Source organism: Pteropus alecto, unplaced genomic scaffold (genome assembly GCF_000325575.1).
Source record: "Pteropus alecto unplaced genomic scaffold, ASM32557v1 scaffold7, whole genome shotgun sequence".
Taxonomy (NCBI): Eukaryota; Metazoa; Chordata; class Mammalia; order Chiroptera; family Pteropodidae; genus Pteropus; species Pteropus alecto.
Window position 1 is genome coordinate 45,070,998 of NW_006494614.1, and position 18,685 is coordinate 45,089,682.

An 18,685-nucleotide genomic window follows, 5' to 3' on the forward strand; every position below is an offset into this window, starting at 1 on the left:
AAAAAAAAAAAAAAGGAGAAATAAGAGCCCTCATACATTGCTGGTAAGAATGTAAAAATGGTGTAGAAAACAGCTTTGCAGTTCCTCAAAAAATTTTAAATGGAGTTACTATATGATGTAACAATTCCACTCTTCAGTATACACTACTCAAAAGAACTAAAAATAGATATTAAAGCCAAAGCATGTAGACCAAAAGTTCATAGCAGCATGATTCATAACACTCAAAAAGTGGAAACAAGCCAAATGTCCATCAATAGATCGATGGATAAACAAAATGTGGTATACCCATACAATGGAAAATTATTCAGCCATAAAAAGTAACACATACTGACACATATTACAACATAGATAAATCTCAAAAACAGTATCCTAAGTTAAAAAAAAAAAAAGCCAATCACAAAATGCCACTGTATTACTAGTGTTCTGCAGAGAAACAGAACTAATATGATGTGTATATGTATAAAAAAGATTTATTTTAAGAAATTGGCTCAAGTGATTATGTAGGCGGACAAGTCTAAAATCTGCAGGGTGGGATAGTAGGCTGGAGACTCAGAAAAGCCAATGCTACAATTTAAGTTAAATGCCATCAGGCTGGAGACCCAGGAGGGAGCCAATGATGCAGGTCAAGTGCAAAGGCCATCTGCTGCAGAATTACTTCTTACTCAGATAAGGTCAGTCTTTTGTTCTATTCAGGGCTTCAACTTATTGGTTGAGGCCACCCCACGTTATGGTGAATAATATACTTTACTCAAAAGTCTACTGATTTAAATGTTAATCTCACACAAAAACACCCTCAGAGAAACATCCAGAATAATGTTTTGACACAAATCTGGATACTGTGGCCCGGCCAAGTTGACATAAAATTAACTACTATAGTCATGTATTTTATGACTCTATTTATATGAAATATCCAGAGTAGACAAATTCATAGAAATAGAAAGCAGATTAGTCAATTGCCAGGGCATTAGGGGAGGAGGTGAAATAGTGAATGACTGCTTAATCGGTATGAGGCTTCCTTTTGGGATGATAAAAATGTTATAGAATTACATAGCTGTGATGATCATACAATGCTGTGAATGTACTGAAAGCCACTGAATTGTACACTTCAAAATGGTTAAAATGGTAAACTTTATATTATGCTAATTTTACTCAATTAAAAAAAAAAAAAAAGAACTTATTGATTTTCGCTGTGAATAAGATGTGGGCCCAAACTGTAAAGTACTATTGAATAGGGTCCCCTGCTGAGTCAATGGGACTTACAAACACAGAATTCCTAAGGGCTACAGAAATTGTATGCCAACAGCCAGAAAAGAGACAAATACCTGATCAAGAAAGTGCAGAGTTAGCCATGAAAGATCCACAGAAGTGCCCTCAAAATTTGGCAATCTAGAAATGGACAAATTGCTTGAAGGATACAAATTAACAGAAATTGAAAACTTGAGAAGCCATATACCAATTAAAAAGTATAATTTGTAATTAAAAGCTCATCTCTCAAAAAACAAAAATCAAAAACTCCAGGTCAAGATGGCTTCACTGGTTAATTCTATCAATCATTTAAGGAAGAAATAATATTGTCATACATAAACGCTTCCAGAAAGTAGAGAAGGGAACATTTGCGAACTCATTTTATGTGGTCAATATTACCCCGCAACCAAAACTTGAAAAGATATCACCAAAAACAACGACAACAACAACAAAAAACCCTGTAGTAAATATCTCTTATAAGCACAGACGTAAAGCCCTTACCCAAATATTAGCAAATCAAATCCAGCGTTACATAAAAAGGATAATACGTAATGACCAAGTGAGGTTTATCTGAGGAATGCAAGTATGGTTCAATTCCAAAAATTAATCAATGTAACTCACCACAGAACAAAGGAGAAAAGACTTACTACAATCATTTTCAAAGATGCAGAAAAAATATATGGCAAAATCCAACATCATGAATTTAACCAAGGAGATGAAAGTGCTGAATACATTGATGAAAGAAACTGAAGATACAAATAAATGGGAACATATCTCATGTTCATGGATCAGAAGAATTCATATTGTTAAACTGTCCATACTACCCAAAGTCTATATATTCAATGCAATCTCTATCAAAATTCTAATGGCATTTTTCACAGAAATTTAAAAAATCCTAAAATTTGGATGGAAACACAAAAGATCCTGAATAGCCAAAGCAATCCTGAGAAAGAAGTACAAAGTTGGAGGCATCACACTTCCTGATTACAAACTATGTTACAAAGCCACAGTAATCAAAACAGTATGATACTGGCATAAAGAAAACATACAGACGAACAGAACAGAATAAAGAGCCTATAAATAAACCCATGAATAAGCAGTCAAATAATATTTGACAAGAGAGTCATGAATAGTCTGGGGGAAAAGGATACTCTGTTCAATAAATGGTGTTGGAAAAATTGAATATTCACATATAAAAGAATGAAATTGGACCCCTATCTTATACCACTCACGAAAATTAACTTGAAATGAATTAAAGACTTATACATAAGATCTGAAACCATAAAAGTCCTAGAAGAAAACATAAGGCAAAGCTCCTTGACACTGGTCTTGGCAATGATTTTTTTAGACATGATACAAAAGCATAAGCAATAAAAACAAAAATAAACAAGTAGGACTACATCAAATTAAAAACCTTCTATAAAGTAAAAGAAACAATAAACAAAATGAAAAGGAAACCTATGGATCGGGAGAAAATATCTGCAAACCATATATCTGATAAGGGGTTAATACTCAAAATGTTTAAGGAACTCACAACTCAAGAGCAAAATAATAATAATCTGATTAAAGATGTACAGAGGACCTGAAAAGACAGTTTTCCAAAGAAGATATACAAATGGCCAACGGGTACATGAAAAGGTGCCCAACATCACTAATCATCAAGAAAATACAAAACAAAACCACAATGAGATATGACTTCACACCTGTAAGAATAGCTATTACTAAAAGGACAAGAAATAAGCATTGGCCAATGTGGAGAAAAGGGAACCCTGTGCACTGTTGGAGGGAATGTAAACTGGTATTATGGAATACAGTATGCAGGTGTCTCAAAAAATTAAAAACAGAACTACCGTATGATTCAGTAATCCCACTTCTGGGTATATCTGAAGAGAATGAAATCACTATCTGAAAGAGATCTCTGCACACCCATGTTCATTGCAGCATTATTCACAATAGCCAAGACAAGAAAACAACCTAAGTGTTGAGGCCTCTCCCCAAATCTACCAACTTTGAATCTTAAGAGTAGGACCTAAGCATCTGTAATGTTGTAAAGTACACAGGTGAATCTTACATATACAATGCATTCTTGGCACCTACATTTGAATAAGCTATGTTTAATTCTGGGAATTCAAAATATTTCAAAGAAGACAATGTCATCACATTGTGATGGCAATATTCAGGAATCTGAAATAGCTCTATGATCTTCCTCATCATATAACCATCCTTCTCAGTCCCCTTCCTGACTCCACACTTCTCAACATCAAAGTGGTTTCAAAGTGGTTAAAAACAAATCATGCAGTAAAAAATTGGTTAAAAGAAAATTTTCAGCTCCATTATAATCTTATGGGACCACCTTTGCATGCGGTCGGTCCATCGACCTCTCAGATTTATCAAATGCAGTCTAAATAGCTGCTTTTTCTCTAGTTACATGTGTTGACCCACTGACTTATCTTAATTGGACATCTTTAAACTTCTTTTCCTTTCAGCTCTTGATACACTCACTATAAGTAAAAATGTCATCAAACTGAGTTACCTGAAAAGAGACAATTTTATCACAAAGAAACCGAAGTCCAAGTTTGTTATGAATAGGCTTCAAGATGAAGAGAGTCACAAGAAATCTTCCAATGCTCTTTAACATAACATCCTTTAAGTAGAATTTAGGTCATTTTAGTAAAAATTGCATGATGACAGAAGATTACTATGTCCTCTCATTTTTCAAGTGGTGATATCATGGCACACACACAAAAGGACCTGAGGAAGGTGTCAACCCCCAGCTAAAACTGCATTTTCAAGTACAATCATGCACCCCTTAACAACAGGGATATATTCTGAGAAATGTGTCGTTAGGCAATTTTGTCAGTATGTGAACATCACTGAGTGTATTTACACAAACCTAGACTGTACAGCCTACTATACACCTAAGTTATATAGTATAATCCTGACTACAAACCTATACAGCATGTTACTGTACAGAATAACATGAGATTAAATCAAGCACAAGAGAAAATAATGCAATCAAGTGACATGGTAAACACGAGATGTATGAGGCTGCTATGTGTAACATGGCATACTTCTTTATAACGAACTTTTTATAAGTAGAAAGAGTATACTCTAAAATAATGATACAAAGTGTAGTAAATACATAAACCAGTAACGGTCATTTATTATCATTATCAAGTATTATATACCGTGCATAATTACATGTGCTATACTTTTATGTGACTGGCAGTGCAGCAGGTTTGTTTGCACCAGCATCACCACAAACAGGTAAGTAATGTGTTGCACTAAAACATTACAATATTACTAAAAGAAAATTTTCAGCTCCATTATAATCTTATGGGACCACCTTTGCATGCAGTCGGTCCATCGACTCAAACATCGTTATGTGGTGCATGACTATAAACAAATTACTTTCCATTAAAATTTATCAATAAATATCAAGTTACCAAAATTATCTTGTCAGGAGATCCATAATCAAGTTCACCTTTCAACACCTCGACTTTAAGTATATTCATCTATGATATATCATATTTAAGATCCAATTTAAGATGCCAAATTTTCTTTGCCAGGAAAAGAGTAGGGGACATTCATTAGTCAGATAATCTTTTATCAAAGTAGAATACACATTTCTTTGAAATCATGGCAGACAACACATAGCAAACATTTTTGCTATGTGATGCAAATTTTTCTATAGGATGCAAGTAAAAGTTAACCAATTTTTTACTGCATGATTTGTTTTTAAATATCTTTAGTGCGAGATACATCTTATTCCTTATCTGTGAATTACACTGTACATTTAAAAGATACATCATAAATCTTTCGCAGCCTTTGGCTTAGCAGAGTTACATAAACTTATACACTGAGGTCTTTTTCCTTGCTTTCTCCTTCCTTAAAATGGGACTGACACATAACAGCTTTGAGGTTTGAAGACTTAATACATGTGCATTAACGTATCAAGACTAGACCTATATCAGTGACAAAAGACACACAAACAAAATAGGCCATTGTCAAAGTCACTTAAAATTTTTTAACAAAGTTTTACAATCAGTTACTATTATTCTTTTATATTTTTTATCGACTAATGGAACTTTGACTATCTGGTTATTTTCCTGAAAGTAAATTAGATTATGTCTTCTCAGAAGACTATTGGTCCTCATGCAGATAGCTATACAAAATAAAACAATGTAATTGACTAACAGCAATTTATTTTCTAGGTAAGAAGCAATTTAATAACTTTTGTAACCTACTTGTTTCAAACATGTAGAATTTTTTTCTATTAAAGTGAGTTTACTAATATAAAGCATCATAAGATTACACACATATCTACCACCCAATATGAGCTGATTCTATGCTATTTGTGGAGTATATTTTATTTTATGTACATTGCCAAAAAGTTAAAGATAAACATAATTAGGTGGTAAGAAAAAAAACCTTGCTACATAACAAGACTTTAGCTCTATTTGGAAACTTCGTATCCTTCATTTATCACCACAAAACTATCTGGTCTTAACTTACAACAAAAAAGACAGACTATAGAAATATATCAAAATATAATCTAAAACCCTGATATAATTATCAGGTGAGCCAAGAGTTCCCTAAAATTTCAGTTTCATACAATGCTGCAACAATCCCGAATGTGAAAAAACATGAAACCATGAAACCCCAGACCACGGATCTTCTTCCACTCCTGTACTCATTAGCCAGACTGAAAGATCTGCAAGGCACTAAACCTTACACCTCTGCTTTGAGGTTATACTATATAGCTTAGGTGTATAGTACTACTACTACTATTCTAAGTAGTAGTTCTTGAGACAAGATACTATACCCCATCCACAATGTCTGGACATGGTGGGCATGGAAAATGCTGTGCCCTCAATTATTTTAAATAATCCTAAGTGAGACAACTGTCTTCTACTTTCAAGAACACTGAATACAGCTATCAAAACCAGGGAAAGATGTTTCTATGTTCAATGGATTCCTGCCAAGAACTAATAAAGCCTGAGAAAATGTCTAAGTACCTAGGCTCTCTCACGGCTTGAAAATACTATGAAAATTTCACTTGATTTCAACTCCTATATCATACACCTGTAAAGGTAGTTTTCAATGAGAAAAAGAACTTAAATGTTAAACCCAGGTTCAAACTCAGTTCTTCCATTACTTAGTTCTCTGATCCCAGGCAAGTCTCTTAACCACTCTGAGCCTCAGTCTCCTTATCTAAAAAGTGGAAATAATAATAATAAATAGAGTGCATAGTTGCTGGGAGGCTTTGAGATATAATGAATGTTCAACAGCAAGTGTTGACAAGGATATGGATAAATTAGAACTCTCATACATTGCTGGTAGGAATGTAAATTGGTGCAGTCCCTTTGGAAAACAGTCTGGCAGTTCCTCAAATAGTTTAGCATAGAGCTAACAGATTACCCAGAAATTCTACTCTTAGGTAAATATCCAAGAGAAATGAAAAAACTTACATATGAATGCTCGCATAAGTATCTTGCATAATAGCCAAAAGCGAAATAACCCAAATGTCTATCAACTGATGGATTAATAAAATGTGCTTTATCCAAACAATGAAATAGTTGGCAATAAAAAGGAATGAAGTACTCATAGATGCTACAACATTGATGAACCTTGAAAACATTATGGCAAGAAACCAGTCACAACAGACCACATATTGTACCATTTCATTTATATGAGATGTCCAGAACAAGTAAGTCTATAGAAAGTAGATTAGTGGTTGCCTAGGTCTGGGTAAATGGAGGAAGAGAGGAAGGATGATGTCTAAGGGGGTGCAGGGTATCTTTCTGTGGTAATGAAAATGTTCTAAAATTGATTGTGGTATTAGACTCATTTCTCTGAATACACTAAAAGCCACTAAATTATATACTTTGAATGAATTATATGGTATATGAATTATATCTTAATAAAGCTTTAAAAAAATTGCCGTGCTACAGCATACATACATTTATATATGGAATATCCAAACCCATATATCCAAAAGTAGAGGATTAAGATTATATAGGTATTAAATAGGCAAAAATAATCTTACTTATGTTTTTAAAGACAGCTAAATATCTTCCTTTAATATATCTGAACAGCAAACTTCCATTTTTAGCCATGATGAAGTAATTGGTAACAGACTAGCCCTCCTTGAGTAACATCTATAAAACTGGACAAAATATATAACTCTACTATTTTCAGGTACAAAACAACTGGCAGCACAGGAGGTATGAACTACGTTTGCTCCAGCATCTTATGTGGAGTGGTATAATATTAACTCTAAGTATATAGTGATAAATTAAAGATGCATGGTGTAACACCTAGAACAACCACTTGAAAACAAAAAAAAAAAAGGTAGAGCTAAAAATGCAAGAGAAGAAAATAGAATACTAAGAATATTCAATTAGCTCAATATAGCTGAGAATACTATTATATAAAATACCTCTATAGTAAAACAGACAAAACAGTTCCCCAATAGAGCAAGTTGGCTAATAATGCAAAATACATTTTATTACAGAAACAATATTTTAAATGACAACTATGATATAAAATCTTTGCATAAAGTTAGATCAAAATCTGAGGCTGGACAGGAATCTAACCACCTTATATATTCTCTCATTTGGGGACAAAACAATTTCACAATGCATAAAGAAAAGAACATAGCAGCACACACAGCCTATTTCCCCAACTCCAAACAACCAGCTGGAGACCAGTCATTTTATGAAGAGAAGTTTGTAAATCAAGTATTCTTAATACTTGTGCATATTAGAAATAAACTGTAAAGTCTATTAATGACAAAACTTCACTAAAAACTAATTAAAAGCCAAAAATGACATTTTAGCACGAACTAATGTAAACTTTGATAATATGTTGTTTAACAGACAGGCAATAAAATGTTACTAATAGTGAATCATTTTAGTTTTGAGAGTAGGTAATATTCACATAGTTCAAAAATTCAAAACATATCAAAAAAGGTATAGAATAGAAAATCCGTCTCTTGCTCCCATTCTCCTGCAGCCAATGGGGGAAAAAACAAATACCACTAAAATATAATCAAGGGACATATACTCCCAATTGTTTCCTGTGGGACCACAGACATGGTAACACTTTTCATAACACCAGAAATGAAATTTTCTTTTTGAATTGGAATTATTGCAAAGTTTGCAAAACAGAAAACATCTGGATGACAAGACACTCATGCATAAATACCAAAAAGGAGATCAAATGGAATGTTAAAATAAGCATGACTAAGGAAAACTGCGAGGACACAATAAAATGAAATTAAAATATCAGCTAAGGTTCTGTTAAGTTAGTCCTGACCAGCACATGACAGGAAATCTGCAGCAATGGAACAAAAGAAGAGGGTTACAAGTTTCTATGCTTAGTTCCCAAATTAGTCACTGAAGAGCCAACAGTACAAACCAGACTTACAAACTCCTGCTTATGTAGCAGATCACTCCTGAAGACTGACACCAACAAAACAGAAAGGCATGCATGTGGGATTCAAATGAACATTCGAAGAATTTACAAAAAACATTAATTTACCACCACAGGCCTCCTCAGGTAAAAGGCTTCATACATCATACTTGCAAGACTGAATTGCCAATCCTCAATCATTAAGAGGCCAATTATAAGGAAAAAAATAAGAGCTAGGAGTAATTCTAGCTCTTATTTGTCCTTCTTCAATTTGTTTAGCCACTTCACTACTTATTAATGCTTTCACCTGAGAAGTAAAAGGAGCTCAGCAAAAATACAACTGCCTGGAGGGCCCTCTGACCACCATTTCTCTAAATTATCAGAAGACCAAACATGGAAAGATATTTAACCACTCCTGTATCCCTAAAAAAGAGAATCAAGAGGCCCCTGGCCTACTGGCCCATTACCCATGGCAAATACAAACACCTATTCTTGACCAAAGACACTGAATTCATAAGTAGTTGGAAGGAGGGGATACCAATGGTTTCTAAAGAGTTCCTTATTCCCAATCTGTTTGGGATAACTGGTATTCCAGCTATATCTTTCATGATCTAACCCCAAAATATTTTTTGCACTTTTATGGACAGCACTAGGAGTAATTAGAAATGGGTCCCTGTGACAAACAGGGCAAAACAGTAATGTGGCAAAAGCCATATTAGTGCCACCGATACCTCTACAAGAAGATAATCACATTCCCAGCCTCCTTTGTAGCTAGGAATTTATGGGTATATGAAACAACTTCATCCAATGAGTTATAAGGGAAAGTCTATTGGGATAATTTCTGGTAGAAACTGTCTTCCTAATAGAAGGAAAGGAGAAGAGAAAGGGAGGGAAATTTACATAAAGAGAAACTGTCCTTCCCGCCTCTTTTCCCATCTAAAGTTATATGAGAATATCATGCTTGGAGTTGCAGAAGCCATCTGGCAATCATGAGGAATCATTACCTACACACAGAAAGATGGAAGGTAACTAGGACTGCTGAACTTGGTGAAGGGAATTCTCTAGCATTACTTGAACAGTTTATCTTTGAGGTTCATTACATTTTTCTGACCTACGAGTTAACTCTTTAGGAGATAAGTTACAGTTCATAATTTCTGAATCGATGTTCTCAATTAACAAAACTACAGTCCACATGCAGTTATTGAGCTTCCGTTATGTTCTACACACTATGCAATACAGCTGGTATGCATCACTGTGTTTAATTACCAAAATAACCCCATGAGGTATTACAATTATTACCATTTTATGGTGAGAAACATGAGGCTCAAAAATGTTCGAGTGACTTGTTATGGCATGTGGCCAAAGTCACACAGTTAATAAGAGATTAAGAACTAGAATTTGCACCCAGGTTGTATGCCTCTAAGCAAGTGCTCTTTTCAGTTTATCACAGCTACCCTACCACACAGATCACCTTCACCATCTCATACTGCATACCTGGGTGTGGCTAAAAAGACCAAAACAAGGAAAAGTACACATAAAAATTCTTCGACACCACTATTCTTAACCAGAATAGTGGATAACTTTCATTATTAGCCCTTAGTTTCATTCTACTTGGCTCATAAAAGTATTCTCCATTCAAGTCTATAAATCATAAGATAACTTCTGCAGTGGGCTGTAACGGCTATGCTGTTCAGAACAAAATCTTCGAATTTTAGGATCAGATAAGGGTCTATGAGCAATGGTTTATGAGCTCATAAATCATGAAGCAGCAATAGGACGAGGTATTATTAAAAACCTGACCCAATTCAAGTAAGCAGTGGTTTGTGACAAAAAGTTTTATTAAATAAACCCTTTCAAATTATATTTCCCTATTTCTTCCTCTGCCCAGTTTGTATCTCCTTAGTTTCCTTCTTCATAAGTAATAACAATGTGGAAGTATATGTTTACAATTTAAATTCTTTTAGTCAGTTGAAGTTCCATGTTATCTTTTAATTTTGAAATCAGGTAATCTTTTTTTTCCTCTCAAAGAAACATTAAGTATGGTCCTACTTGATCTTTCTCTTTGTAGCCTTGTTTTTTTAAAAATTCTCCATCTCATGATTTATGTCATTTTTATGCTCTGATTTGAAAAAACATTAGATTGAGAAGCAATGATTGTTGAATGAATGAAAAAAGACCAAGGTCCAGTACCTGATCTGCTACTTCTAGTTTTTATCATATCTAAAACAGGACTGATTGCAAGACACATTATGTTTCACTCTGAAAAAATGCTGCCAATTAAACTGATACAATGTCCCATCACATACAATTTTTATTTACACTTATTAAAAGAGCTCTCTTAAAGTTATTTAGTCAGATTTTTAGCAAATATTACTTGTGAATAATTTTTAAAAGATAAATGAAATAAATTGGGGCATAAACTGGTCACATTCAGAGTAATTCGAACACTTCTGAATTAATTTTTGATTCAGTCATTGACACCCATGTTTTTCAAAACAATATCATAACTCTCTGCAATCAAAAGCCTGGACTACCCAAGATTTGTATTCTAAACCTTGGTATTTTCTTCCAAGCCTGCTGATATCTATTCTGCAAGTTCTATGCATGAAGAGACAATGACAACTGCATCATGGCCAAAAGCTATCGTAAGACGTATCTATATTTCAGAAGCAAAAGAATGTAAAAAAGAAAAAAAAGTGTTTCTCTTAGAATTAATGAAACACCATAACTTCCTTTATTATCTTGAATAAGACAACATCTTTTCCCTGGCTTCAATTTGCACTAATAATAGTAGCTACCAATGCTGAATACCTACCACACTGGGCATTTCGCATATCTCATTTAACTCTTAAAGAAAACCAAAACAGTAGGCATTAATCTTGTTTTATATACATGAAATACAAAGCTCAGAGAACCTTAGTAACTTCTCCAAGATTACCCAACTAGTAAGTGGCAGAGCTGGGTTTCCATCTCTGGTCTACCTTCAAAGTCCTTACTCTTTCCACCACTTCAGTGGTTCTTAAAATTTAGTGCATGTAAGAATCAGAGCAGGAAAAATACTGCAAATACTGCACATATGCGCAAATCATATTGCTGATAAGATATATATATGATATATCATATATATCTCACAACTCAATAAGAAAAAGACAAATAACTCAAAAAATGGGCAAAGGATCTGAATAGACCTAAGAAGATATACAAATGGGCAATAAGCACACCAAAAAAATGCTCAAAAAATGCAAATCAAAGCCACAATATGATACCACTTCACACCTACCAGAAGAGCTATAATCAAAAGACAGACAATAACAAGTATTGGCAAAGATATGGAGAAACTGCAACCTTCATAAATTATTGCTGGTGGGAAGATAAAATGGTATAGCCGCTTTGAAAAACAGCTTGAAAGTTTCTCAGAAAGTTATACACAAAGTTCCCATATGAACCAGCAATTCCACTACTAGGTAATATACCTAAGATAAATGAAAACATAAATCCACACAAAAATTTGTACATGAATGTTCAAAGGAGCATTATTTGGTTATTAACAATAACCAAATAGTCCATCAACTGATGAATGGATTAATAAAATGTAGTATATCCATATAATGGAATAGTATTTGGCAATAAGAAAGGAATTGAAGTACTGCTGCTATAACAGGATGAACCTAGAAAACATTATGCTAAGTAAAAGCCAGTCACAAAAGACCACATATTGTATGATTCCATTTATATATACTCTATTTCCGTAGAGAGAGAAAGTAACTGCTTAAGGCTGGAGAAGGTGATGGGAAATGATTGCTAATAGGTACAGTTACTTTAAGGCAGAACAAAAATATTCTTAAGTTAAAATGCAATGGTTGCACCACCCTATGAATATACTAAAAAACTTTAAATGGGTTCATTGTATGGTATATGAATTATATCTCAATAAACCTTTTTTTAAAAAAAAAAAACTCTTTGGACCAGATTACCTTTAAGGTTCCTTTCTAGATATAAAAGTCTCATAGTATCCATAAAAACAGACTTCAGAATCTAATCCCCAGTGACTCCCATGAACCTACAGCTTACAGAAAGTATCATACAATATAGCAATTCCTCACTTGAGGTCAATAGACCTCCAGGTGTCTACAAAGGAAAGGCAGGTGCTTCTTGAGCCAGTTTCAATTTTTCAGAACATCTGTGAGAAACCACTTAGCCTTCTCTGAGTTACATTTTAAGTATCTTTGCCTTTGGCTGGTTTCATGTTAGTAGTTTTAAAATGCTGATTCAAAGCTTGATTGACAGTTCAATATATAAAAAGTAAAAAGTAAGAAAACAAATTAGTTAAAATGTATTTTTGATAGGCAAAATGTTTCAAAGAATGGGACCCATTATGAGTTCCTTGGTTAAAAGCTTGGGAAATACAAATATAGGGGAAAGTACACTCGTCTAGAAATCTGGAGAAAGAGCTTAGGGTCCTCCTCAGTATGATTCACTTCATCTCATTGCCTCAGTTTCCATTTTCATCTATAAAATCAACAAATGTGATAGTATCCACCTAACTCTAAAATTCCATGATTTTTCCATACTATATAATGACATCCTAAAAAATGTCTGCGAAAAAGGTAGTTCTTTATATTCTGGGTCCTTGCAAAGAACTTTCGTTACTGACTCTACTTAACATATCATAGAAATAAACAATACTAAATACATAATACTAATAAACAATACATAGACTTCAGTATTTAGAAACTTTTAAGTGACCTTAAAAAGCAAAGAGAGAAAAAATAATAATAATAAATTAAAAAGAAAGTAAAGTAGCTTATCTACTGCTTACAGCAAAAGTCAACAGGAAACACTTAAAATCTTCCCAAAGCATGGAATGTTCCTGATTAACAATAAATGAATTCTCTCTCTTTCCCATACTTTACTCCCAACCATCAGCTTCCGAATGCATCCGTGGAAGAAATGCATCCGTGGAAGGGGAAGAGAGCAAAGGAAAAATAACCATCAGAACTGGTCTCTTCCCTTCAAAATTCCAGAAGATTAGAAGGAGAGAGGGGAGTAGGAACTAGCAATAACCCAGTATAGAATTCTCCTATTTAAAGCTTAACGCAGTGGTCCTTTTTTTTTTTTTTAATTTTTTTTAAAGTCATAAAAACTTTTCTACTACTGATGTATTTATATGAAGAATAAAAATCTATCTGCACTTTGAGTGAATTCATACTAACTTAAATCAACCATAACACTGCTACAGGAGCCATCAGTGAGAAGGAGTGCTATCTGTGGGGTTTCACGGAGAGGGGTGGTGGGAGCCTCAAAAAAAAGAAAAAAGCAGGCAATATCTTTTACAACATAATACATATAAAAACCCAAGTTCAGAGATTTCTAATGAATTTTTAAGGTCATTCCACTTGCTAGAACTGACCAGAAACGCCAGAACACCTCATAAATACCAAGAGTAGGCAATTTTCAACTTCCAATTCAAGATTATCATGGAAAAAAAAGCAAATCATAAACCTAAACTTATATTTTAGGACGTAATATAGTATCCTGCTCACAACTATATATTACTGAAAGGATTCATTCCACTAATTTAATATAAAAGAACACATCGCTTCCTTTAAAATAATGAAAAATCCATTAATCCTTGTTGCACCAATAATCTCTGTATTCACACATTATACATAAATACAGACATACTTTGCATCAAATGGCACAGTACGTCTTAACATATCCACATGTATCAAAGTATAACACAAACTCAACAGACACTATAGCCCCTACAAATGGAGCTTATAAAACATCTCACCTAAAAACAAATAATGTATAGTTAAATATAACCAGTTACATTCATTTAAAAATTCTTCCAGCCTAAATAAAGGGTATAAAGATACAAAAACCAATAAGACTTAGCTCCTGACTTCAAGGAATTCACAGGAGGGAAGCCAGAAGCATGTGCAAAATCAATTCTCTGAGATCATAGAAAAAAAAAACTTGCAAACTTAGTGAAACCAGAATATGCCAGGTAAAAAAGTGGGGAAAAGCAAAAAGAACAACACATGAAAGGCATGAATTTAGAGAGCACAGTTAAACAGAAGTTCTGAGTGGCCAAGGCAGGGGGAGTAAGGAGGAAGGATGTATAGACATAAAATGGTAGTAATTAAGCCAAGAAAGGAAGCTTGCAGCTGGGTTGCAAAAGGCCCTACATGCTATGACAAGGTGTTTAGTCTTTATCCAGAAGGCCATGAAGAACCTGATATATAATAAACACTGTTTTTCACAAGACAGGAGGCATGGGGGACAATTGGAAGATATGAGAACACTACTGCAATAATTAAGATATTACTGCAATAATACAAGTAAAATGTGATAGGGTTAATAATAATACAAATAACTAGACAGCAGGAGCAACAACCTATGTCACCTTAACAGCGACTGCGTCTTCCTTCATACATTTGACCATAAGCTCTAGTACCAAGGTATAAGCAATAGAGGAAAAAGAAAAGAATGGAAGCAAGAAGTCTTTATAAACCATAACCAACAGGACGTAATAACCACTAACCACCCATACCCCACAGAAGATCATTACTTACACACTAGTTTCGCCTTCCTAAAAAACTGCTTCTGAAAATGTATTTTTCTTCATCTAGAGAATTCTACTAAAATACCTTAGTTCATTTAATAGATGTTAAAAACTGAATTCTTAACCATATAAAGAGTTTCAGGTATCTTGTCCAGGAATTATTTGAGTCTAAAAATTTCCCTGTGGCCATAAGAAACATAAAAAGAAACAAATACAGAATTAGAGTATTTTAAATAGAGTCAGAAAACAACGATCTTGGTATATCTATAAGACTGGATAAGAATAAATTTATATGCCTTAGTTAAAACCCTGAAAATATAGGTATAAAGTACAAATACTCAAATAGTATCTAAATCAAATATGGGGGAGGAAATTAAAACCTTTAAATTAAAATCTTTGGGCTACATACAATTCAGCTATCCAAACATATATGATTTTATTATAACATATAGTTAATATTTTTCATGAAACCAACATGAAGTTGTGCACCACAGGAAAAACAGGCAACTGATAAAGCTTTAAGACCCAATTCCAATTTGATAAATGTATTACTGCTTCAATATCCAAATCATAGTCCATCCTTTATCAAAATGTTTGTTAAAAGTGTCAGTTTGTATTATAGGATTGTTAAATAAAATAGTGGCATTTCTTTCAATAAAATGAGTCATACTTCCCTCTATAAAGAAAGATACTGATTTTTACCATGCCAGCACAATGTCATATCTACTACATTCAAAGTTATCTTGGTTATGAATATAGGTAACTTTAATGATAAAATCTGATAAACACACTTCCCATTAAATTTAATGTTCAAAGTTATATTTGTCATGTTCTAACCAATAATACCAGTCTCTAATCATCTGAGTTTGACTGGCACATCCCCAGATATTAACCATTAACCAGGGATGTTAGTTTAAAAATCTGTGAAATCATTAAGGTGAATGAATGTTACAATTCAGTAGAAAGATTAAATAAGAATTTCAACTTCAGTTATTATAATTTGACAGATAAACTTTTAAGACCCTTGTTTTTTCATAATAATATGTGTAGGTTATAGGTTCCCCCACTAAAGGAAAAAAAGTTTGTATTGTGTTAATTCTAGCTGTAATTTCTAGCTGAGTCAAAGCTCTAACAGCCTCAAAGCAGGAAATCCAAAAGGAAATTCCAGCATCAGTTCCTGGGGCTTGGTAACTCAAAGCTTCTTTGAAACAGAGATACAGAAGTCCTCAAACTATTTTCTATAACCTTACCTCATATCTTCAAGCAAATCACATTCTGCTTGATGTTTGGCTTGAAGTTTTGTCATCTGCTCAACTTGAATATTTTTCAGTTCTTGTGTAACTTTCACCTAAAATATATCATATATTTATGAAGGCCTTACTGTAACTTTAACCAAAATTAATAAATAATCATCATCATCATCATTAACACTTGTCAGAATATTACACCTCTTGCTTGAGAACAGAAATCCCCTGGAGAACAGAAATCCACTATTAGCCATCTAATTTTGTTTACTGAAGATACTTAATGAAAAAAACTAGCCAAATAACCTGAAACAGAGGAGAAATGTAAGTACGCAAGTATCAAAATTACAGATTAAAGAGGTGTAAAATAAACTGTCATCCAATTTCATGCACAAGCTCAGCACATATCTAGGACTTCATAAAGTTTTAAAGGTGTCTGTCTTTTAGTTCTTCCAAAAAGGATTCAAAGACATTAACCATCAGGAGAGGTGAGCGGAGTGTAGCCTGGAAAAGGGAGCATAAAAATATCCAATATCTAACGACCGAAATTTACGCAATCATTAAATTATAGGCATGAATCAACCACATGAATTATTCCATGATGGCTGCAGTCTCAGGATGATGCCCTCCACTCGCAGACAGCGCATCAAATCACAATCTCTTTCTCACAAAGGAGAAAGCAAAAGTGACCTTCCAGCAGTGCTTATAAGCCACTCTAGCAAGCCGGTCCCCGAGGCGGCTCCAGTTTAAACAGCCAGAACAGCAAATGCAAACTGGCAAGTGCCTCGCCTCGCCCACCAGGCCGGGACGCCAGGGTTCCAGGTTCCAGTGGGCCTGGAATCCCCACCTCTGGAGCGAGGCTACCTGGAGGGATGAGGGTACGTGTGTGAAATTAAAAAGGCTCACTTAACTGGAGAAACCCGGATTAAGAAAGAAAGAAGAGGAAGCAAACGAGAGTGAGTTGGGCATTCAGTAAATGCTTGCCTCCTCCACCCAGCGCCCAGAGTAGACTCTCAGTAACCATCTGCAGGATTAAGAAAAGGACACAGCCTCAGCCCCTGAGAAAGCTGGGTAAGAGGGCAGTGAAACAGTTCTCGAAGGGCTCAGTGGGGAAGCGCTGGCAAGCCCGGAGCACCCGTCACTCCCACCCCAAACCCAGATCACGGCGCACACGCCACGCACTGCCCTGTTCTCACTCTCCTAGGGACAGCACCACCGCCTCTTCGCTTCCTACCCGGCAGGAGTAGCGGGGGTAGGGGAAGAAAGGCAGAACTGGTCAATGCCTAATTTCTTGTTTTCCCCTGGGATGGGGGGCGATGACTGTTCCAACTTCTTTATGGCCCGCCCCGTGGGAAAAGCAGGCCAAACCTTAAGGCTAGGCAGAAAACTAATTCCCTGCAAATTTGCAAATGTGCGAGGGTGGCGACAAGCGGCTGGAGGGCTCAAACCTGGTGCAGACTAAACAATCACACAAGCACAAGGGTCTGCAAAGCTGCAGGGACTCCCCCGCCTCCCCTCGGTGCAGCCCCGAGAATGCACTTTGCAGAGAGCAGTACTGCCATGCGCGCGCATACACACAAATGCACACCCGAAACTCTTGTGAAATGTCGGGGGTCCCTGGCGTGAAGGGGACGAACCCCAGCAGCCCCTCCGTCGGAAAGGCACCTCACACGCACGCCCCCCGCCTTGAACCGGCGGCAACTCGGTGACAAGCCAGAGGCGACGGCGGTCAAGGCCAGTGGCGGAAAGGGGGAGGGGGCACAGCGGTCGTCCTAGCCGCGATCCTTGGACACATCCTCCCAAAGCTCTCAAGCCCCCCTGCTGCACCCTCACCTTCCTCGGCGGCGGCTGCATGATGCCGAAGGGACATCAATCCTCCCTCGACGACGGCGTTAGCTAGGACGAGGGGCAAGTGGGCCGAGAGGAAGGGACGGCCCAGCGGGCGTGTGTGTGTGTGTGTGTGTGTGTGTGTGTGTGTGCGTGTGAAAGGAGAGCCTGAGAAGAACTAGCCCCGGAGGGAACAAGGCCGGCGGGAGGCAGGAGGACCCAGGTCGGAGGACGAGCGTGAAGAGGAGGAGGAGGAGCGCGGGGAAGGCCTGGGGCTCGGGCGGCCGGGGAGGTGTGTTAGCGAAGGAGGCGGAGACAGCGAGGGGGCGGGGGCCCGCGAGCTGGGCGCAGGGTCTCCCAGCTCGCTGAGCGGCTGTCGAGGAGC

General features: G+C 36.0%; 1 protein-coding gene across 2 annotated transcripts in view; it reads right to left on the reverse strand.

The window, feature by feature from the left end:
- Positions 1–18,685, reverse strand: part of LOC102880739 (F-BAR and double SH3 domains protein 2) — a 143,337-nt gene that overhangs the window by 97,531 nt on the left and 27,121 nt on the right. The window contains exons 1-2 of one of the 2 annotated variants that reach the window (XM_025042847.1): positions 18,307–18,679; positions 16,480–16,577 (exon numbers count right to left, since the gene is read on the reverse strand). In XM_025042847.1, the coding sequence (XP_024898615.1) occupies positions 16,480–16,577; positions 18,307–18,327 (119 nt within the window). In that variant the 5' untranslated portion in view covers positions 18,328–18,679. Of the gene's footprint in view, positions 1–16,479; positions 16,578–18,306; positions 18,680–18,685 lie in introns of those variants that run through there. The other variant, XM_025042848.1, reaches the window with a different exon arrangement.